Raw genomic sequence first — 24,205 nt, 5'->3', positions numbered from 1 at the left:
AGCATTTTATGTGTAGTATTAAGTTAACATTTGTCTTAAAGTAATTTTCTTTATCAAAGTTAAGTACTGGTTTGGACAAACAGTTATTGCACAGCTGGGAGACTGCTCAGTCCTGTGTTTCCACATCCCCAAGCTAGCTCCCTGAAGAGCCTGTGACTACTTGCCATCAATAACAGAGTGAAGTGATGAAGGCGTAGTACTTGGCCTAGTTTTGCAGAACCATAGTAGAATGGATCCCAGGACATCAGAGGCAATGTACCCCTGCCCTCACGGCTGAGGCAATGTAAGCCCTGCGTGCCCTATAGTCCATTAAACTGGATCTTACAATGCCACCACTCCTAAAAATAGCTAATGGCACAAGACCAGCTTCGACATTGTGACTCACTTACAACACCTTTAAGGTGTAAGTATTTTTTAATTGTTTGCATCCACAATTGTGGTCTCATGAGAATGATACTTACCTTTGCAAATTGCAATTGGGAGGGTATGCTCCTTTCACAGCCCCTCCTATTTGTAAAGTGAAATGCTCTGCAGAACCCTTTGTATGAGTTGGAAAGGCCTTTCTGACTCACAAAAAGGGTTTAATACATAGCCAGAAACAGTTTTGTAGTCACAAGCCCTGTGATTTGCTAGCTGCAGAGTATGTGACAGCAAAATGGTGTTGTTAGGAATGGGGTCTCTGGTTAGCAGTTAGTTTGTACTCTACCCAAGCAAGGACCCTCACTCCAGTCAGGGCAATGGAGATACACACTTGGATAACCCCTGCTCAACCCCTTGGTAGCTTGGCACAAGCAGTCAGGCTTATCTCAAAGACAATGTGTAAAGTGCACACAGTAATACAGTACAAAATGAACACCACACCAGTTTAGAAAATAGGCAATATTTATTTAAATCAAACAAGACCAAAACAACAAAAATGCAACATACACCAGTAGAGTTATGATTGTTTTAAATAATAGATTCTCATTCCATAGAAAACAATGGAAACGTTGTTGTTACACAAAGAACCTGATTTGCATCAAAAATAAAGTTGCTGAGCGTGTGTCGAAAAAGTCAGCAATGTGTGTGTTTTTCTCGCAAGCAAGGGATCAATGAGTCGATTTCCGGACTGTGCACCTTGGGTCTGTGCAGGATCAAGTTGATTTGGATGCTGATAGCGCGTTCAGTCCATATAAATTACTTATACTTGGACACGCCGGAGGTCGGTGAATCTTTTGACCGGGTTGAGCTCTCCTCATCCAAAGACTAGTCGGATCCCTCAAATCAATAATCCATGACCATTTATAATCAATAACCAATACTCAATTAGTAATCAATCAACTGCTTAATTAAACAGAAAATCAGTAATTAGACACACCATGACCTTTCAGTCATGAATAACCACATCGGTTTATTAAAAGTTAATGGGTTTATTTCCCTATATTAACAAAGCTAGCACAATATAAGTAAGTCTCAAAATCAAATGGTATACCTATACGAACATTACTAGCTGTCCATAGCGACGGAAGAAACGCAATCTACGCAAAATCTGGAATATAATGCACTCGGTTATAGCAATGCAAATCACTAATATGAGTAACTGAATTTGACTAATTGCATACATTGGTCAGCATAACAAGATTTCAATTCAGCATGGTGCATCAGGTGAATACCTCAACTAACCTCTGATTAGCATTGGCATGTGGGGCTTCATGCAAAAGAATTTAATCAACATAAATTTAGAAAACTTCTAGCTTAGGCCCTATCAAAATAAGCAGTTGGTACCTAAGAAGGAAAATACAATGTGTTAGAAATGCACCCGGACAGCAAGCCACAGTGATTACTGCCAGCTGCCAGGGATGAGAGCCAGGCCCCAGGCCTCTCAAAGCTCTCCAACCACTGTGGCTGTGGAGAGTGGGGGGCGGTAGCCCCAGGTGCTGGGCACCCTTTAACCACTCTCCCTTCCACCAGGTCAGGGATGACAGCCTGAACCTGGTCCTCCCCTCTGGGGCTTTGTACCCTCCCTCCTGGAGCGGTACCCCCAGAGTCCAACATGGTCAGGGTGCTTACAGAAGTCACCCTGTACCATTCCTCCACCAGTGCAGGGCTGTCAACCTGCAACTGGCCCTCCAACCTGGGGCCTGTACCTTCAGGTTGGACTAGGGCCCGGGGTGAGGCTTCCCTCCCCCTGCCCTCCCTTCTGGGGTCCAGCACCCTCCAACTAGGAGTGGCCTCCTCAGAAGACAACATGGTAGGGGCACTGTTATCAGTAGCCCCTCCCTCCAGGTCCGGGGGGACACCCTGAACCTGGTCTTCCAGCCCAGGGTCTGTACCCTCAGACTGGATCACTGCCTGGCAAACCAGGACTTCCTGGGAGGCACACCTACCCCCCACCAGGTCAGAGTTTAACCTCTGCACCTGACCATTCAACTCAGAGTCACCACCCTGAAGTTGAACAATTGCCTGGCACACCAGGACTTCCTGGAGGGCACACTGACCCTCCACCAGGTCAGAGTTTAACCTCTGAACTTGGCCATTCAACTCAGAGTCACCACCCTGAAGTTGAACAATTGCCTGGCACGCCAGGACTTCCTGGAGGGCACACTGACCCTCCACCAGGTCAGAGTTTAACCTCTGAGCCTGGTTCCCCAACCCAGGGTCACCACCCTGAGGTTGGGCAATTGCCTGGCACGCCAGGACTTTCTGGGGGGCGCACCTACCCCCCACCAGGTCAGAGTTTAACCTCTGAACCTGGTCATCCAACCCAGAGTCAACACCCTGAGGTTGGACATTTGCCTGGCACAGCAGGGCTTCTTGGGAGGCACACCTACCTCCCACCAGGTCAGAGTTTAACCTCTGAACCTGGGTATCCAACCCAGAGTCACCACCCTGAGGTTGAACAATTGCCTGGCATGCCAGGACTTTCTGGGGGGCACACCTACCCCCACCAGGTCAGAGTTTAACCTCTGAACCCGGTTATCCAACCCAGAGTCAGCACTCTGAGGTTGAACAATTGCCTGGCACGCCAGGACTTTCTGGGGGGCACGCCTACCCCCCAACAGGTCAGAGCTTATTCCCTGAACCTGGTTAGCCAACCCAGAGTCACCACCCTGAGGTTGAACCATTGCCTGGCAGGCCAGGACTTCCAGGGAGGCACACCTACCTCCCACCAGGTCAGAGTCTACCCTCTGAGCCTGGTTCCCCAACCCAGGGTCACCACCCTGAGGTTGGGCAATTGCCTGGCACGCCAGGACTTTCTGGGGGGCACACCTACCCCCCGCCAGGTCAGAGTTTAACCTCTGAACCTGGTCATCCAACCCAGAGTCAACACCCTGAGGTTGGACAATTGCCTGGCACAGCAGGACTTCTTGGGAGGCACATCTACCTCCCACCAGGTCAGAGTTTAACCTCTGAACCTGGATATCCAACCCAGAGTCACCACCCTGAGGTTGAATCTTTGCCTGGCATGCCAGGACTTCCTGGGGGGCACTCCCACCCCCCACAAGGAACACACCGTCCCCAAGGGCCACACAAGAGTCTGGTTGGCGCAGGTCTCCCGACCTCTGCCCATCTGGCAGAGTCTGGGTTTCCCCCAAACCAGAAACGGTTTCACCTGGGTCATTCCTGGGGGGCTCTGCTCTCAGAGCTGTCCCCTGACTCTCAAGGTCCTCCACTGGGGTCTGCAACCCCCTCTCAACCCTATGTCTGGACTTCTGCACCCCCTCACTATGAGGGGTACTGCCAGACACCAGAACTGTTGGGATGCTGGCTACAGTCACCCCCCCAAGTTCTTCTGACACTGCGGGGCTTCCCTCAAAAGGTGGCCCTACGGTACAGGCTAGGCTTCCCTCCTGGTGTTCCCTCATGGAACCCTCTAGGACCTGGGACCTACCTGGGACACTACAATCCTTTCCCACCACACTCGGTTGGGAACCACCTAGACCACTCCCTTCAGGAGCACCCCCAAATGCCTCTTCAGACTCTCTGGTACTCACCCAGAAGTCTGCCTCCATTGTAAGCTCCCTGGGGTCAGAGAACTCACACTCCACCTGGTGTTGGCGTAGCTCTGGAAAATAAGGACCAGACATATGCTCTCCAGCAATTACATCACTCTGCCCTTCACATGTATTAACCACAGTACCCTTCACCCAACCACCCAGTAACTCAACCTTGGAAAAGCACTCTACTTCGCCCTCCTGAGACTGGTGAGACAGTATCTGTCTGTCCCTGACACTCAACCCAAACTCTTCTGGGATGTCTCTACACTCTATATCCAGGACGTCCACCAGGGGGGAACCCTTTCCTCTGTCACTCTCTGCTAGAGTCAGTAAAGTGTCCCTCCCCCCAGTAGGAATATGACTCCCTGTGCCAGTTCCCCAATCCTTCTCAGGGACCCTGTGCATAACGGGAACTACCTCATACCCTTGAACCGCCTGGGGTGTGTCAACTCCCTTCTTCAAGTTGGGCACCACATCTCTGGGCTTGTGCCCTTCTTCAGCAGTACTGGATGCAAGATTTTTGCTGCCACCATCTGAACTGGACTCAGCCCTTCCGGCCTCCAGTTTCAGCTCTTTACAGCTCAGCTCTTGAGCTGCAATCTTTTCTTCTTCCAGGGCTAAGAGACTTGCTGCCTCAGCCCTTTCAAGCTGCTCATCTAGCTCTTCTAGACACCGCTCTAGAGCTAGGAGCCATTCATCTCCCACTGGTTCTCTTTCCTCATCTGAGTAGTCTTCCTCCTCATGTGAGCAGTCTTCCTCCTCATGTGAGTAGTCCTCCTCCTCATCTGAGGGGTACTTAGTCATTTGGTTTCTTGCTGCCTCTCTCCCTGCCCATCTTTCCTCCCCCCAGACTATGTAGTGATGGAGCATCTCCGCCTTAGTAGATCTCCTTGCTACAGGAAGGCCCCATTTTCTGCAAAGCTTCCTTAGGTCAGCCTTAGTGAGGTGGTCCGTACGAACAAAGAATGAGTAGGTACACAATCCCATTTTGATAAGATCTTATCAGCAAAAACCAAAATCCAAAGTCCAAAATATCAATAGTATATCCAGGAGGACATCAGAGAACCAAGAGCCAAAAAAGATGAAAAATCAAGTTGACCTTCAACTGTGGGTAGGTAGTGAATTACTTAGCTACTGTATGTCACTGCACAAACACAAGTCCTATCCTCACCGCTGATCACCAATGTTAGAAATGGGGTTTTTGGTTGGCAGTTAGGTTGCCCTCTGTCCAAGCAAGAACCCTCACTCTAGTCAGGGTAAGTCACACACAATCCAAAATCAGCCTGTGCTCACCCTCCGGTAGCTTGGCACGAGCAGTCAGGCTTAACTTAGAAGGCAATGTGTAAAGCATTTGTGCAATAAATCATAGAACACCATAGCATAACACCACAAAAATACACCACACAGTATTTAGAAAAATATATAATATTTATCTGGGTATCTTCAGGTCAAAACGATCAAAGATGCAATATGAATTTGTAAAGATATCACTGAAAAGTGATATAAAGTGTCTTAAGTCTTTAGAAAGTAAACAGAGTCTCTTTCAAACACAAAGTACCTGGTTTCTGGTGGAAAATCTCCTCAGAGGGCCACAAAGGAAGAGGTGCGTGGAAAAAGGGTGTGTGCGTCAATTTCTCCCCAGCACACAAGGACTTGCGTCGTTATTTTCCACGCGGGGAAGTCGGGCATCGTTTTCCGGCGCGCGGACAGTCTCTTTCTGTGGGTCGCGGGGATTACCAGATGTCCCGGGTCTGTGCGTGGATTCTCCTGCTTGTTTTCCGGCTGCGCGTCGTTCTGCGGGGCTGCGCGTCGAAGTTTCGATCTCACGGCAGGCGTCGCGTCGATTTCTCCTGCGGAGTCGGGCGGCGTTGTCCTTGCGAGGCCGTGCGTCAAAGTTTTGATCTCACGGCAGGCGTCGCGTCGATTTCTCCTGCGGAGTCGGGCGGCGTTGTCCTTGCGAGGCCGTGCGTCAAAGTTTCGGTCGTCCCGAAGGCGTCGCGTTGATCAGCGTCGGTGTGCGGCGTTTTTCTTGACGCGGAACAAGCTGTGCGTCGAAAAGTTCGGCGCACGGAGCGTCCAAGAGGAAGAGTGAAGTCTTTTTGGTCCTGAGACTTCAGGGAACAGGAGGCAAGCTCTATCCAAGCCCTTGGAGAGCACTTTTACAGCCAGGCAAGAGTTCAGCAAGGCAGCAGGCCAACAGCAAGGCAGCAGTCCTTTGTAGAAAAGCAGACCGGTGAGTCCTTTGAGCAGCCAGGCAGTTCTTCTTGGCAGGATGTAACTTCTGGTTCAGGTTTCTTCTCCAGCAAGTGTCTGATGAGGTAGGGCAGAGGCCCTGTTTTATACTAAGTTGTGCCTTTGAAGTGGGGGTGACTTCAAAGAGTCTCTAAGAAATGCACCAAGTTCCCTTTCAGCTCAATCCTGTCTGCCAGAGTCCCAGTAGGGGGTGTGGCAGTCCTTTGTGTGAGGGCAGGCCCTCCACCCTCCCAGCCCAGGAAGACCCATTCAAAATGCAGATGTATGCAAGTGAGGCTGAGTTCCCTGTGTTTGGGGTGTGTCTGAGTGAATGCACAAGGAGCTGTCAACTAAACCTAGCCAGACGTGGATTGAAGGGCACAACAAGTTTTTAGTGCAAAGAAATGCTCACTTTCTAAAAGTGGCATTTCTAGAATAGTAATATTAAATCCGACTTCACCAGTCAGCAGGATTTTGTATTACCATTCTGGCCATACTAAATATGACCTTCCTGCTCCTTTCAGATCAGCAGCTGCCACTTCAACAGTGTATGAGGGCAGCCCCAATGTTAGCCTATGAAAGGAGCAGGCCTCACAGTAGTGTAAAAACGAATTTAGGAGTTTCACACTACCAGGACATATAACTACACAGGTACATGTCCTGCCTTTTACCTACACAGCACCCTGCTCTAGGGGTTACCTAGGGCACACATTAGGGATGACTTATATGTAGTAAAAGGGGAGTTCTAGGCTTGGCAAGTACTTTTAAATGCCAAGTCGAAGTGGCAGTGAAACTGCACACACAGGCCTTGCAATGGCAGGCCTGAGACAGGTTTAAGGGGCTACTGAGGTGGGTGGCACAACCAGTGCTGCAGGCCCACTAGTAGCATTTAATCTACCTGCCCTAGGCACATGTAGTGCACTCTACCAGGGACTTACAAGTAAATTAAATAGTCAATCATGGATAAACCAATCAGTAGTACAATTTACCCGGAGAGCATATGCACTTTAGCACTGGTTAGCAGTGGTAAAGTGCCCAGAGGTCAAAAGCCAACAACAACAGGTCAGAAAAAATAGGAGTTAGGAGGCAAAAAGTTTGGGGATGTCCCCGTCAAAAAGCCAGGTCCAACACAATGCATAATACATTCATCCTTTCATATTTACCAAATACAATCAGCACTCAAGGTAAGTCTTCGTCCTTCAGGTACCGGTTCGATCAGCATGGGCAAATTTCAAAGGGGCAAAGTTTAAGTCAAGTTTTCCTTGCAGCAGCAAGGAAAATGGGCAAAAGTTATTGCATGGGCAAGACGGGGTAAGGTTAAAGTTAAAGTCTCTAGGGTGAGAATTCTTTAAAGTCTCTCTCTCTGGGATAGAGAAAAGCATCAAAGGGTCATTTAAAATGGCGTCTTGAATCTGGCTTGAAAATGGCATCGAAGAAAATGGCTGACTTCTCTTTGTCTGGTGGGTTTAAGTAAGAAACGTTCCAAATTCTGCAGTGTCTTCCATTGGAGGGTTCATAGGGTGGCTTCCTTTTGACCAATGAATAGTGTCTTTCTCTTAATACTAATTTATGCATAAGGTGTCCTTGGAGCTTTGGAACACAAGTTGCAACAAAGTTTGCCAATTATTTCTATATCAGTGTCTTTATTGTCTGCACCTGCAGAAACTGACCTTGCTTCAAAAGGGATGAAACCTGCCTAGCACGAAACCTTGAGATAAGTGCATTAGTCATTCTACTGGAAAAATACAGCTTTTAAAAGCACAGAATATATGTTTGTTAATAAAAAGTGAAAACCACGCAGTTAAAATTGAGACCAGGCGACTAGGCCAAAGCCTCTGCTAAATTTAAGCTAAGCATACAACAGTTTTAATGAGAAAATCATAAGATACATCTGCAATTATGACGGATTACTACATTTTCGATACTTCATAATTAATCAAGCTCACTTATACTGATGGCGCACTACCTCGAGGGCACATTTTCTACGTACATTATTTTTCTTTGCTAAAACACACATTGCATAATACGATTTTGTTACATGATATATGAATATTTGTTAGCCTTTCTTTTTCTGCTTCATCAATGCCCAGCGATGATGCGTGTGAAATCCAACCACACAGTGATGGAAAACCGTGCTCTGTGGGGTTTGCGTATATTTTAGCAGCAATGAGCAGGTGTTGCGTCATTTCTCCAGCCGCGATGCAGGTGGTGCGTCGATTTCAGTCATGAGGCGGGTGGCACATGGTGTTTACAGCCGCGTTGCAGATGATGCATCGAAATTTTCCCAGCACAGCTTCCTGTGCATGGATTTCAGTCCGTGTTCTAACAGCTTCTCCATTTCAGGGACTGGATAGGGCACTACTTGGCAGGGCAGGAGTCTCAGCAGAGAGTCCAGATTCTACCTGTGGAAGTCTTTGATGGCCCTGAGACTTCAAAACAGGAGACAAACTCAGTTGAAGCCCTTAGAGAGACTTCACAAGCAGGAATATACCACAAAGTCCAGTCTTTGTCCTCTCTCAGTCAGAAGCAGCAACTGCAGGTCAACTCAGCACAGTCACAGGCAGAGGGGCATTACTCCTCCTCCAGCTCTTCAGCACGGCTCCTTGGCAGAGGTTCCTCTTGAATCCAGAAGCAATCTAAAATCTGGGGGTTTGGGTCCACTACTTATACCCCTTTCTGCCTTTGAAGTAGGCAGACTTCAAAGGAAAGTCTCTGTTGTTCACAAGAGCCTGCCTTCCCAAGGCCTGGCCCCAGATACACACCAGGGAGTTGGAGACTGCATTGTGTGATGGTAGGCACAGCCCATTCAGGTGTAAGTGACCACACCTCCCTCCACTTTAGCCCAGATGGCCATTCAGGATATGCAGACTAAACCCCAGCTCCCTTTGTGTCACTGTCTAGTGGAGATTCACAAACAGCCCAGCTGTCAGTCTGACCCAGGCAGGGGGGTTACACAAGCAGGCAGAGTCACAGAATGGTTTTAGCAAGAAAATGTCCTGTTCTAAACGTGGCATTTTCAAACTGACAATCTAAAAAGCAACTTTACCACAATATGTATTTTTAAATTGTGAGTTCAGAGACCCTAACTCCTTATCTGTATCTGCTCCCAAAGGGAAACTGCACTTAAACGATATTCAAAGGCAGCCCCCATGTTAACCTGTAAGAAGGATAAGCCTTGCAACAGTGAAAACCACATTTGGCAGTAATTCACTATTAGGACATGTACAACACATCAATACATGTCCCAGCTTTAAAATACACTGCACCCTGCCCATGGGGCTACCTAGGGCCTACCTTAGGGGTGTCTTATATCACCAAAAAGGGAAGGTTTGGGCCTGGCAAGTGGGTACACTTGCCAGGCCGAATTGGCAGTTTAAAACTGCACTCACAGACACTGCAGTGGCAGGTCCGAGCTATGTTTACAGGGTTCTTCATGAGAGTGGCACAATCAGTGCTGCAGGCTCACTAGTAGCATTTGATATACACTCCCTGGGCATTTCTGGTGCACTTTACGAGGGACTTACTAGTAAATCAAATATAACAATCATTGAAAAGCCAATTACATGTGAAATTTACAGATGGAGCACTTGCATTTTAGCACTAGTCAGCAGTGGTAAAGTGCCCAGAGTACCAAAAGCAGCAAAAACAAAGTCCAACACACAGTCAAAACATAGGAAGCAGAGGCAAAAAAGACAGGGGAGACCACCCCAGGATGCCAGGTCTACCACGTGTCATTCAGTGAGATCATCGTTTTTAAAGAGATAGCAAACCCATAATCCAGTTGCCTTCAAATCGGTTAACTGCAAATCAAAAACCTTCAAAAGCCACAATAAAAACCATAGTGATAAGAACTCCTTAACCATTTAATTAAAAGATGAGGAGAAAGCATTCAGTAACAAACAATAGTAATTAAAAAAATGCCTACTAATTGGGGTGAATTTATAAATAATTTTTACTTGGGAACCTCAACCCAAAGCTGCACGAATACGCTGAAAGTGTTGGGTTGAAGTTGTATCCCTTAATGCACATTGTTACTCTGTTATGATATTGCAGACGTTCAAGTTGTCTTCTGTCAGGTCAGATATCCAGTGATCATACCTACTGGCAGCAAAAGATTTTAAGGGTGTTCCGGTACAGTAACGTAGTCCCTACAGGATTACACCACCCTACTTAGCTGAATGTAATCAGCTTTGCGAGTTTGACACTTCCAGATAACTCAACATGGAGTCCCCCTGTGCACTCCGACTTCTCCTCTACATACCTTTAGTTTTGATCATATCTATTTTCTTAATGTGACATGTTACACCACCCTTGGTATTTTGTTCATACTCTGCAAAAGCTTTTATAGGAAAATTAAGAGAAATTGTGATTAACATCAGTCGTAAAATGTGACATTGACTCTCATTGGAAGTCAGTGGCTCCTTGGAACAGGTTACCTATCACAATGAGACAGTGCATATTATGATTTTCCTATAAACTCTGGTGAACTTGGCCACTCTGGGCTTCCCCTGCCTTTGTCAGAAAAAAAAGGTTTAATTTGAGTTAACATTTTACGCTCAGAGAAGAATATGTATCACCTGAGCATGCATGAACATCTGTATCTAACAATGGACAGTATCCCTTTGTCTCGTCCCTATTCTCCTTGCGTGGTCTCATTCACTGTCTATTTCCCTCTTCTCTCCACATAGCCTGATTTGTTCCTCTCCCTCCTTCTGTCTTTTAGCCAGGTCACAAAAGTGAACATTGAAAGGGCTAATTTGAGACAGGCCTTTGTCGCTATTTTTGGCCGCAACAGTCATATTGTACCACCTTTGACAGTGTTAAATGGATGTTTGCACCCGTTAACAAAATGACATGCTTTTGGCTAGATTTTAGCAGCATTTCTTGGCAACTCCTAACTAATTGCACAGCACAACAGAAAACTATACGCTAAGATACCACAAAGCAAAAAAGCAGCCCAACTAAAACATGATGGCACAACACAACAAACTGAATGCACATGCAACAGCCATATTTTATCACAGCAATACACAATGGAAGACTGCACCACAAAACACAACAGACAAAAAATCTGAATACATAACCACCACAATAAAATGCAACACAACAAAAATGCGCAAGTATTTTTGTCACACAATACCACTTCTGCAAACTCTCTTTTCATAATATGGTGGTAAAAGGTGTCTGCAGCAAGCACTGCCTTACTATTTACCTCTGTTTCCTCGCTTACTTTACTGCAGCTCAAGAAAAAGTATGGCGATGTCTTCAGCTTGCAATTCTGCTGGGACAAAGTGGTGGTCATCAATGGGTTTGAGTCAGTAAAGGAGGGGCTCGTTAACAAATCTGACGACACTTCAGACCGACCGCATTTTTCAGTTAACGAGAAGCATGCCTTTAAGGAGAACTGTTCAGGTAAGTGCCCACAGTCCACAACTGTAGACAATTTTGAGTTTTACCAACATTTTTTGCAGTAATTTGCTATGAGCTTAGATTCCGCCATCTGTCAGATATCTAAACTCTTTGGACTCAGTTCACAAACCACCCAATTCACAAAGCAATGTACATGTTTATGGTTAGTCTTTTTGTAGCAAATACCCTGTCTTTCAAGTGTAAAATCACTTTCGAAGTTCATGAAGTTGGTTTTACCCTCTTAAAAGGAACTACTCACAGAAAGATTCTCGTGTAAGTAAACCTACCGTGGGCTTGGAGTGGGCACTACAGAGCTAGAATGACCTGTAATTTTGTGCAATCCAAGAAATGTACATATTTGTAAAGTTCTTTTCTCATCTATTTCCAACTTGGAAAAGGTCAGACATTTGCAAGAATCCAGGCTGGTAAAGGGAAAAACACCAAAAATATGTTTCCTTCGAAGAAAAAAAATAGTTACTTGCCACAGCATGGCAAGTCCATATAATTATATGCGGTTCCTTTTGTAGACTCGTTCAAGAGTTTTGAACGAGAAGCTGCTTGGACAGAATGATGGACAGGTCGGTAAAAGGACGAGCTCAGGAGCAAATGAATCCTGTTGCATGCAAAGTGAGATACACTAACGAGGATTCAGTTTCAATTTTTGAGTTAGAATTTAATCATACTTCATTCTCTGTTGCTGTTAGAGTGCCCCCATAAAATTGAAACATGGACCTATATGATCCTGAGGAAAACAGATTGCACAGATTTTTTTCTCATGCAGGTCATTCACCAGGATGGATTCAACATCATGAGATTTCCATTCACTAAAAAAATGAGAAAACAGGTTCCTGGAGAAAGTTCTCCAGAGCAGCTGTGTCATTTTAAGGATTTTTAGGGTCCTGAGCAAGACTTATATTGAGGCCCCTTTTTTAAAATGATTTTTAATTTTATCACCCATTTTAGATTAATTGAATCCAAAATAATGCCTTAAAGTGCTAAACTTACAGAAACTGAACCACACAGAATCAACCGATATATAGATTGTCTGAGTCCCCAAAAATCCACAAAATTACATTGGATATGAGGATAAATTGAGATAGAGAAATAGAGGTGATGTGAGAGAACAATCGTCATCCATTCTGGAGAGAACCTGGCCGAGCAGTTTGTGTTGGATGGTTCCTATTGGAGCAGTGCCAATATTGATTTGCATATGGAATAGTGAGCAAAAACATAATGGTCTGAAGGTAGCCTGGAGTGAGCACCAGTGATTGAGATTAATTCCAGTGTTCTTTCAAAAATGTTCTTTTTTTTAACCTAGACTGCCCTAGGATGTCAGTGATTCGTTAACCCTTCTGCACTTTTTTGTCTTACTTAAAGCTTTCATAATCCATGTAATAACCTATAACAATCATAAGAGTAGGTCCAACATGCCCTAGGTGCCACATTTATTTCCTGCTAACCACACCCCCAACCACCTCCAGTTCACTTAGACCGCAGTTCAAGCTCTACTGCTAACAACCCAGCATTCCTCTGCCCTAACTAAAAGACCTCACACGACCTTGCCAGACCCCATCCTGTCCCATACAACAATATTATCCCTCAATAAAGTTAAATAAATATATGGCAAGAAAGTTACCACTTTCAGTCTTAAAAGAGAACAAGTTATTCAAATTTGATGAAGATTTGTCTAAAATCAATATGAAGAGCATCTAAACATACCGATATTGCCAGCACTAACCATCACCACTTCATACAAGCATGATATAGCGCTAATAAAGCTGAACATATTTTGTAGTGGTTATTAATGCTTGCCATTACGCTTGCATCCTAAACCTGAGATCACAGATCATGCAATTCTTTTGCCTTCCCTTCAGTAGCAGGTAAATCATTTGATGACACTTCACAACTTTATGTGTGGTGGGTTCTTGCGGGATAATTGTGCGCTGGTGCCATTCAACGGCATAATAATGTAACTAAAACACTTGTGGTGATCAACTGTGCCAAGGCAGAAAATTGAGCACACAAATAAGGCAACACTATCACACTAGATCAGCTTTGTGGGCCATGCCAAGTCACATAACAATTTCAGTAAACTAAAGATCCACAGAGAATAAAATGGCACACGTATGGGTATTGTGCATATGAGATTTCGTTTTTATGGAAAGTAAATTGATAGGTGCATTGAATATCTGCTTGAAAATTCAATTGTTTCAGGTTTTTAAATTATGTAGTGAACAACTGGCACATGGAGGTTTTAGAATCAGACTGTTCTTATTGCTCTTCATTACCCAAGACACACAAGTTGTTGCATTGTTGATGATCTTCAGAGTCTTCAAGCTTCCCACTAGTATCAGAAAATTGACTAGAATGTTTTTGAGTGTTTCCTGTGTAGCTGTCATCAGGTACTCATTCTCTGGAACTCAACCCTCACATTCAATGTCGCTTTCGAGGGAATAGCTCAAATGTTTTTGGAGCTTTGCTTAATGTGATCTGTGTCTTCCAGATAGCACTTTTAATAGGTAGCATATTTGTGAACTAAGCAAAAAGATTTGAAAGTCATTCTTTTAATTATAGAGAGCCAATGCAGTTCACAGAAAAAGGGATATACGAAAGTTGAAAATTAAACCATCTACAATGGTTTGAATCTTCTTAGTTTGTGTGAAAGAACACTGCGTAATCCAACCTGGAGATGATAAGTGTTTAAGTAAAGGATATCTGAGATTGCAGTTGTAATCATTTTTCTGACTATTTTCAAAACTGTAAAGCAGGCTCTGCTAACTAGGTGAATTTGTTGACTCATGGACATCTGATTGTCATGCATAATTCCTTACTGACTGGACAGTAAAGAGGGCGGCTCCAAGAGCTGCTGATCATAATTTGTTGGACCATAAATGAGTCAGTCTGCCAAGAAGGAGCACTTCAATTTTGTCTGAATTGAGATTCAAGCAGCTTGAATGCATCCATGGGGATACAACTCACATACATAATCACAGAGATTGTGATGACAATTTGATTGTCATCATCATAGGATAATATGGTAAAGCCATGGGAGGTTACCAGTTCAGTCAGAGGCAGCAGATATACATGGGAAATAATGTAGAGCTCAAGGTTGATCTTGTGGGAATGGTATAGAGATGTACACTCTACTTGGGATCGGTCTGTTAAAAAGATGCCAGCCACTTAAGAGCTTATCACGACACATCCAGCTTTGAAAAACCCTTCCCAATAGAACATAGTGGGATATGGTATCAAAAGCTTCAGGAAATGTCCAAGAAGACCAGAGCTGTGGAACCTCACTGATCTAGGATCATTCTGCAGGGATCAGTGGCTGTCACTTATGCAGTCTCAGTGTTGTGATCGGGCCGAAAACTGGGATGGCAAGTGTCTAGGATAAATTGAGTTTCCAAATAATGGGTAAGCTGCTTGTTAATGGATTTCTCTGAAATTGTAATGACCAAGAGAAAAAAAGAAATAAGTCAACAGTTCGGAGGAGTCAGTGGAGGATGATGCTTTTTTTAGGGGGTGAATCTGAGCATGTTTTCAAATGTCAGATCCTGTGTTAATTTTATAGAAGACTTGCAAAGTTCTGATAGATAAGGCAACAACAGAGCTCTAAATAATATGAAACTTCTAGAAGGACAAGGGTCTCTAAGGGATTCTGATTTAGTAGATGAGATGTCTTTAATCATTTAAAAGGATGAAATACAGGGAGTGAAATATAATTTCTCCTTGTAGGGATTTTATGCAGACTTACTGAGAGAGACTGTGAGTTGATTCTCAAATCGTTTGTCTAAATTCATAATTTTTTCTGTTTCAAAAAAGGGGCCAGTCCACCCTGGCATAGGGCTATGCTCCCATCTTAAAAGAGGGCAATACACTATTTCTCCTCTCCTAGGGAGCAGATAGGCGGTTTGCTCCGAATGGGAGGGTTGCCCTTAATTTTCCCTCTGTGGGGCAAAAAGGAGATACGATTGTTTGGGGGTTTGCACATAACCAGCCTCCGGGTAAGTAGAAATCCCACTAAATACCTTGATTTTACATATGGGAAAAGGCAGAAGCACCTTATCCTGGCACAGGGATCTGCCCCACCCCAAAAAGAGCAATAAAGTATTTCTGCCACACCAGTGGGCATAGAGGGTGTTTGCCTCAATATTCCACAATAAATACATTTTAATAAAATAATGAGGGTGATCTGGACAGTCCTGACATTAGGCCCCAGTTAAGTCTCAACAGGCATTCTGCTTCCCTCAGGACTAAAACATTCCCAATTCTATTGCAAGCAAGGGGAAAGTTTGGGATCTGCAAGGCCTTCAGGGTAAACACACTTTGGCCCATATTTATACTTTTTGATGCAAAACTGCATACCACATGACTCCTGTCTTAGAAAAGACAGAAGTCATGCCCATCACCCAATGGCTAGCACAGGGGACACGGGTCCCCTGGGCATGGCCATTGTACCCTGTGCCACGCAGGGGACCCCCAGTTGGGCCCCCAGTGGCACGTTAATCAAAAAATAAAAATACTCACCTATACTTACCCTATTTACCTGGGATGGGGTCCCCATCCTCCAGTGTCCCTCTTGTTTGGGTGGGGGTGTTCCTGTTGACCTATTCCATGGTGTTTGACCATGGAAATAGGTCCACAGGTCACCTAACGCCTGGTCTGGCCCAGGCGTTATATAATGGTGCAAAGTAAGCTTTGCACTATTATTTAGCCCTTCCTCCTACCCGTGCATCATTTTAGCATGGGAGATAAATATGGGGCTATGGGGTCAGCACCATTTTTTAGATGGGAACCCTTACCTTGCATCTCATTGACGCAAAGTAGGTTCACGCATCTAAACAATGGTGCAAACTCCAATATTTTGACGTCAGACGTGTCTAGCATCAAAAAAATAATATGGAGTAAGTTTTGCGACGAATTTGCATGAAAATAAATGACACAAATGTAACGCAAATGAAGTATAAATATGCCCCTTTGTGTGGATTCATGGGAGTCCGACAATCATCCACGCCTACCCAAATTGTAAAAAAAACATTGATTTTGCTGGGTGAAATGTGAAAGCTCCAAGCCATGTTTTGAGGTGTGGACAGTCACTAGGCTCAGCCACACATTTTTATCAGGAGACATGTGGGAACGCAGAAAGGGAGAGCATTTTTTCTCTGCATTTCTGGTAAGTATGCATGAAATAAGACATTTTGCAAAAAGCCATGTGAATCTCTTGATAATGTAGATAATGCAAAATTCTGAGGTGCCCAAATTCAGCTGTTTCTAAACTATCTTCTGTATTATCTTGTGTACATTTTAGAAATATATTGGTTTGCTTCATACTCATTTTTCATTTATTATATTTAAGGCTCCCAGTTTTCAGTTTATACTGATTTTACATATAAATACAGACAGAAAACAATTGCCCAGATTTAAGAGGGCCTTGCGCCATTTTAACGCACCATTAGCATCAACTTTTTGAAGATAATGTGGCGTTAGAAGGCCAAAAACACCACGCCATATTTATAAAGAGGCGCAATGTATACATTGCACCACTTTGTAACCCTTTGCGCCACATTATGCCTGTGCCAGGCATAATGTATGCAAAGGGGGTCTTCCCCCATTAGGGGGCCAAACAAATGGTGCAAGGAAATGTAAGAGATTTCCTTGCACCATTGCTTTCGGCACTTTTGACGCCTGCTCAGAGCAGGCGTTAAATGGAGGCTTCCATTGGTTTCAATGAGCCTCTGGGTGCTTTGTAGAATAAGCATCAACATTTTTTACGCTAATCCTGCAAAGCGCCGGACTTGCATCAAAAATAATAAAATGATGATGCTAGTACCCCTGACTACCGCCATGGTGCGCCTTATTTTAAATACGGCACACACATGGTGGCGCTAAGGGGGAGCAAGAAAGGTGGTGCTGCACCTAGTGCAGCCACTTTTCATAAATCTGCCCCAGTGTGTTTCTAATGAGTAACTTTACATGTTGTGAGTTGTTAATGCCAAGTTAACAGATGAACAGATAAACAGCCTAGGGAGCTAAAAACAGGTTAAGATATATTAAAATACAGGCATGTGCTCAAATATATTTGTAGTACATTGCTAATATTTATCTGTAGGTGTGTGTTTTGCTATATTTGGCTGCTGAATTTGCAAAAAACACAATAGGCATTAAAGTATGAGTGCATATTTATCAGTTAAATAAATGTGGAAATATACAATTTTTTACTCCACTTGTTCGCAAACCACAAAATAAATATGGATAAATACTAATAAGATGGGCAAAAAATACAAATGGATAAATACAGATGTAAATGTTAAAAAACAAATATCATAAAACCTGGAGCCCTAATTATATTTTTTCCTTTGAATTACTGTACGGTTGGTTCACAATGAAATATCAAATATAAGCTGAAGCTCAGTTGTTGGCTCTGGGTATCAAGAGTTATTAGAGAACCTATAAACAAGCCCAACAACCAGAATTGTCATTTGGACATAATGCTATATTGCTGCTGGAGACTGGCCATTGTGACCAAAATATTACAGATGAAGACATTGTCACTAAGGACTATTTTTCCTTACTCATTTTCATAAATGTTTTATTTCAATGTTTAGTTTATTAGGGAAAGCCTTGAGAGGTCTACACAAATGACCCCTTGCTAAATTCAGGAATTCAGAATCGTGTCTATGTTTCAGAAAAGTATAGATTTCCAGAATCATCCCTGGGGTTCACATCTGTTTTCACCACAAAATGCAAGTACTTTAAAGCCACAAAAATAAGGTAAAATGGATTACCTCTCAGTAAAATGTAAAACTGCGTTGACAATTTTTCTTTGATACAACCCTCCTTGTTCCTGAAAGCTGGGGGGAGTGGTCCTAACACTACCAACCATTCATTGATGCCCTCTTTAGAAAAACAATATGGTTGTGGAACATCACTTTTTCACAAAAGAAACACTTGAATATATGTTGCTATTTCTCATTGTCCCCCAGGGAATCCCTCGAACTCTGGGTGCCTTTAGAATACCTAGGATTCTGAAAAAATGATGCATTTTTGGTGTGGACACATTATATGGGGAATACGTTATGAAGGGGTAAGCACAAAGTACTCTGAATATCAAAAAAGGGCTCAGCACTCGGAATAAAAAATGCCTTGGCAGCTAAGGGGTTAATGGTGCTGAACTCCGAATAAGTGGAGGCCTTTAGATAATGGAGAAAAGCAGAATGTTTTGGGGATAAAAATAATGATTGAAATTGTTAGAAACCCTTTGTTATACTGTGCATTGTCACTTAAATTAGATTTGCTAATCTGTCTTCCTCAAGCGGGTTACCTGTTTCTGAAGATACATTTGGGTAGGACTAAGATGATCCCTTGTTTTGACTGTAGCATGATAATATCAGAAATCCACATCACGTTGTATCCAAATTTCTCACTTATATCTAACAGCGCTCAATTTTGTTGATTATTTTAAGCAAACCTTATATCAGAACAAGGAAGCAGAATGACATTTATCGGAACAAAGGGGCACAGTGACTTTTCTAAATGATTGCACAGTTTAAAACAATGAGATATGATTAAATATATCACTAGCGTTTACAAAAAAAACGTATGGAGGGAATGCTTGAATTAATCTCAGCCACTGGTAATTACTCAAGGCCACAACACAGTCCATCATTATTTTGCACACCAGGCCACCTCATTTGGCACGGTGTTCAATAGAATCATGGGTTGGAGTTCTACCCTGTGCGATTACGATGGTTAGACTTATTGCAAGCATTGCTCCCATCACTTTCTCTGTGTTTGATGTGACACACTAGGTGGACAAGGTATGTCCAGAAGGGGAGTCGCTTGCTCACTGTGCCACTGGAACCAATATACACCCGAATGAAGCGCCCCAATTAGGGCAAAACCAATCTTGGGTGCTTGTGTCCTGGTTCAAGGAGGACCTGTCCCGGCAGTTGGGTCTGGACTGTTCCTGTTGGAGCAAGGCCAAGACTGATTTGCATGTCCGGGTCCAAACTGCTGTGGCACGGTGGGCAAATAATAGTGGGTTGGAATACTACCCCAAGCGATTGCCAGTGGTTAGACTTATTGCAAGCATTACCCAGATGTGGGGCTTTTGCTCATTGTGCTACTTGAACCAAGATACACACTTCTGAAGAACCCCAATATGGGTGAAACCGGCCTTGGGTGCTTCTGTTTTGGTTTAGGGAGGACCTGACCTGGCATTTCAGGCTGGACTGTTGGAGTGGGGTCTAAACTAATTTGCATATTTCTAGGACTAAACTGAGGTAGCATACTGGGCAAGAGAATGATGGGTTGGAATGCTACCCCGAGTGATTGCCAGCGATTAGACTTATTGCAAGCATTTCGCCCATCACCTTTTGTGTGTACGACTGAAGTACCAGACATATTTTAATGACAAACCTAAGTAAGGTAAAACACAATGCATTTTAAGAGAGTCCTAGCATGGTTCTACAATTGGAGGCAGGCAGCATCAGCAAAATAAATTGTCACTTACAAATTAAAGCTGTGACAAGGAAAGTGAAGGATTTTAAAGGTTGCTTTGTTTGCCAATATGGTTCTAACGCCAGTACATTCTGTGAACTTAGCATTGCAACCTCATCATTTACATGCTGGAAATTCATTGGCTAAAGCAGAATGATGTCACAGAAGTTCTTCTATCAGCAAGGAAGGAAAACCAGCCATTTATGGGAGAGAATGTGGTTTTGTATATTATAAATTCATTGGCTCTGCAACTATGTAATGTAGTAAAGACGTATAGCCTGCTGTAGTGGGCTATACCAGCCATTAAATCCCCTTTCCTTTTGACTCATGCTGATAACAGGAGAGGAGGCCTTTAAGAGCCAGAATAGCCAGCTACTTTGGGCTATGAATGTATTACAACATTAAAAACAAGGGCCTCCTGGGGGCGGGGGAGGCGGGTTGAAACCCCAGGTGACACCAAAGCCTTTGTCTCATAGCTCTTGCTGTGATTGCTCAACAGTTACAGTCACATGCAGGGCCCTGGGTGTTAAGTGTTGAAGATACACAGCGGCAGCTGTGAATGGAGTCTGAAGTCAGCCTCTGGTTCTCCCCGGGCTGGCTAAAATGGTTTTACTCATTCAGCTGAGCCAGGGAGACCCAGGAGTTGACCTTAACTCCCTCCTTCCGAGACACTGAAAGCTATGGGAGGAGCTATGGGGAGGGAAGGATCCTCTGCGCCTCTACCTTTCCTGTGCCTGATTTACATGCCCTGGAGAGGCAAGGGAAAGAGAGAGGCAGAGGCAGAGGCTATGGAGGAAGACTTTGTAATCTTGAGAGGAGAGGGCCTATGGCAACCTTTAATGGCTGCTGCTGATCCATTGCCTTTAAAGGAGCTCTCAATATTCCAATGTCCTAACAGAGCCATTGCTACATAGTGTTGTCCTCTTTCCCAGAGAAAAACACCATACATTTGCTCTCGTTTTAAGATTCTGTGAAGGTCCTTACATGATTCTTAAGTTTACATTTCTAACAAGGCCTTTCGGTCTGTTTACTCTAATTATCAGTCAGAGGTTATTAGGGCGGCTAGAAAACCTTTCAAAGTGTTTCTTCTAACATTTAGGGCCATATTTATACTTTTTGACGCAAAACTGCGGTAACGCAGTTTTGCGTCAAAAAAATTTGCGCCGGCTAACGCCATTCTGAAGCGCCATGCAGGCGCCGTATTTAATCAATGACGTTAGCCGGCGTTAGCCGCCGGCACTGCCTGGTGTGCGTGGAAAAAAACGACATACACCAGGCAGCGCCGGCGTAGGGGGATATGGAGCTTGGGCGCCAAAAAATGGGGCAAGTCAGGCTGAGGCAAATTTTTTGCCTTAACCCGATTTGTGCCATTTTTTTCGACTCCCAACCCCCATAGAAATGACTCCTGTCTTAGCAAAGACAGGAGTCATGCCCCCTTGCCCAATGGCCATGCCCAGGGGACTTCTGTCCCCTGGGCATGGTCATTGGGCATAGTGGCATGTAGGGGGGCACAAATCAGGCCACAAAAAAAAAAAAAAATGACTTACCTGAACTTACCTTAATGTCCCTGGGATGGGTCCCTCCAGCCTTGGGTGTCCTCCTGGGGTGGGCAAGGGTGACAGGGGGTGTCCCTGGGGGCATGGGAGGGCACCTCTGGTCCCTTAACGCCTGCCTTTTCCAGGCGCTAAAAAACGGCGCAAAAGCGGCCGTACGTCATTTTTTTTGACCCGCCCACTCCCGGGCGTGCATTTTGCCCGGGAGTGTAAATACGGCGCACATGCCTCGGAGTCACTTTTTTAGACGGGAACGCCTACCTTGCATATCATTAACGCAAAAAGTAGGTGTCCACGCTAAAAAATGACGCAAACTCCATGGACTTTGGCGCTAGACGCGTCTAATGCCAAAGTATAAATATGGAGTTAGTTTTGCGTCGGAATTGCGTCAAAAAAAACGACGCAATTCCTGCGCAAACGGAGTATAAATATGCCCCTTAGTGCTTAGAGTATGGACTGATAAGTTGGATAAATGCCGGGTTTAGGTGATTTTTCTCGTTTGTACCGGCAAGGACATTAAAACAAAAGTAATGCAGGTATAAAACCAGCCAGGTGGAAACCCTATTGCTACAGGACAACCTGGATGGTCACGGAATGTGCAAGTACGACCGCACAGCGCACCACAAATGTGCGGATATATGTCACATAGATTCCTCTGAACAACAAGTTGAACTGGTGTGTGTGATCCTTATTGGCTCTACCAATAATGATGTCACAGAACAACTGCTATGGAGCATTCCTGGTAACCATGGCAGCGTGTAAGAGAATCAGAGGGCGTGTTAGAAAGGCACAAATGTAGGGCAGGCAGAGTCAAGTCAAAAGGAAAAGCAAAGGCACTGGGCTGAAATCAGGTCAGTAATTATGGGAGGGGGCTGGGAGCATGCAAGGGACGTTGCAAAGTCTAGGAGAAGGCAAGGAAACAACTAGATGAAAAAGAGGAAATATGAGAGGCAATATGGTAAGTCAAACCCAGGAAACAAACATTAAATAGAAAAAAACACCAAAAGATGTTTTAGTTTATGCACTATTCACACGCAAAAAGACATTTACAAAGTTCTCTACAAAGAGACGTGTCTCTCTTTCAGTAAAAGGCCTATAATGTGCAAAATTATATAACTTGTGGGATGACTGCAAAATCAGCACCTAAATAGCACAACGAAAGCAAAAATGTACTAAGAGAGACGAGGAATAAATAATAAAGTACCAGGGAAAATCCTCCGAAGAGGGAAGAAAACAAACAGTGAAAATGGCTCAGAAAAGCTAGGTACGGTGACGCGTAGCAGTGAACATATCTTTTGCCGGGAGCATCAATAAGAGAGGGCTATGGCTGCCTCTTAAAGTCACACAATTGGATCATAACGTGTTGTTTACTTTACCGCTCTGTTGCTTCTGATGGCATCAATAACAAAGAGATTTGAATATTTGCCACCTTATCGTCTTGCATTAAATTGTACATGCGTGTTACCTTAAGCTAGAGGCCCCAGTATGGAAATCTTGCTCAAGCGCTCGAACTTCCTCGCTGAGTTATCCCAGCATAAAGTATCAGACTGAATACAGAGTATTTGAGTTACTCATCCAGCCCTATCCCCATGTCCACTTCCCTGGACATACATTCGTTCAGTGTTTCACCCCTTTACCGATCAGATGTGTCTGACAGAAAGAAAATGTTTCCAGAACATGTAAACCTGGGAAAGAGCCAAAATCCTTCGCCTTCTCACACATCGAGGTATCTGCCTCAGGAGATTTTTTTGTACAGGAATGTGTCCCTTCCTGCACAAAATCAATCCTGCATGCAACAGAGGCGCCCTTGCACAATGGTGCAAAGGTGCCTGCATCTGTGCTAGGCAGCCAAAACAGCGCTAGCGCTTGGGAAAAGGCAGGAATGCACCCTATTGCCATAAATATGGTGCATTCCTGCCCCTCTCCTCTCACACAGTGTAGCGCAGCAAGGTGACTTGTTGCCCTGCGCTGAGCTGTGATGCACAGTGTGACTTGGCTACAGATATGGCCTTTAGTATGCAAGGAAGGTACTAGAGCTGGTGGCTTAGAGGGAAATGTATTAATACCCATTTTTTTAGCCCCCCTGATCCATGCAGGAAATGTAGGCGGTATAGGAAGAGGCATTTCCATTCAGGACTCAGGAGACTTTATTGGACAAAGACTATTGCAATGGTTAGACTGGGAACTTGCAGTAATTTGAGGGCCTTAACGCTATGTCAGGTGTATAGAGCTCTTACCATACCCGTGTCTGGTTCTGGATCACCCACGGACCTCACAGCAAAATCCCTTACTTCCAAACAATAGGACTTCAGTGGTCAGGCAGTCTCCCTCAGGAGGCCTGAACCAGCTACAACCTCCTTTGCAGGTGCAGTTTTTTGATAGTGTGGGGCTGTAGTATCTTTAACTTTGATCAGATCCAGCCCAGGTTTTTCAGCGAATGGATGCTGTTTTTCCCACTCAGCTGATACATTGGATGGCACCACTGGAAATGACTTGCCAGTGTACGCTACCAAGAGCTTCACTGTAAGCAGGCCC

At 44.3% G+C, this 24,205-nt stretch overlaps 1 protein-coding gene across 1 annotated transcript in view; it reads left to right on the top strand.

Moving 5' to 3' along the window:
- LOC138292726 (cytochrome P450 2D4-like) overlaps positions 1-24,205 on the top strand; it is a 149,824-nt gene that overhangs the window by 2,965 nt on the left and 122,654 nt on the right. Inside the window, exon 2 of the mRNA XM_069231464.1 lies at positions 11,450-11,621. Coding sequence (XP_069087565.1) covers positions 11,450-11,621 — 172 coding nt within the window. The remainder of the gene's footprint in view (positions 1-11,449; positions 11,622-24,205) is intronic.

The sequence above is a fragment of the Pleurodeles waltl genome, chromosome 4_2 (genome assembly GCF_031143425.1).
Source record: "Pleurodeles waltl isolate 20211129_DDA chromosome 4_2, aPleWal1.hap1.20221129, whole genome shotgun sequence".
Taxonomy (NCBI): Eukaryota; Metazoa; Chordata; class Amphibia; order Caudata; family Salamandridae; genus Pleurodeles; species Pleurodeles waltl.
The sequence above is the reverse complement of the archived record's forward strand: the minus strand, read 5'-3'. Positions and strand labels throughout refer to the sequence as shown.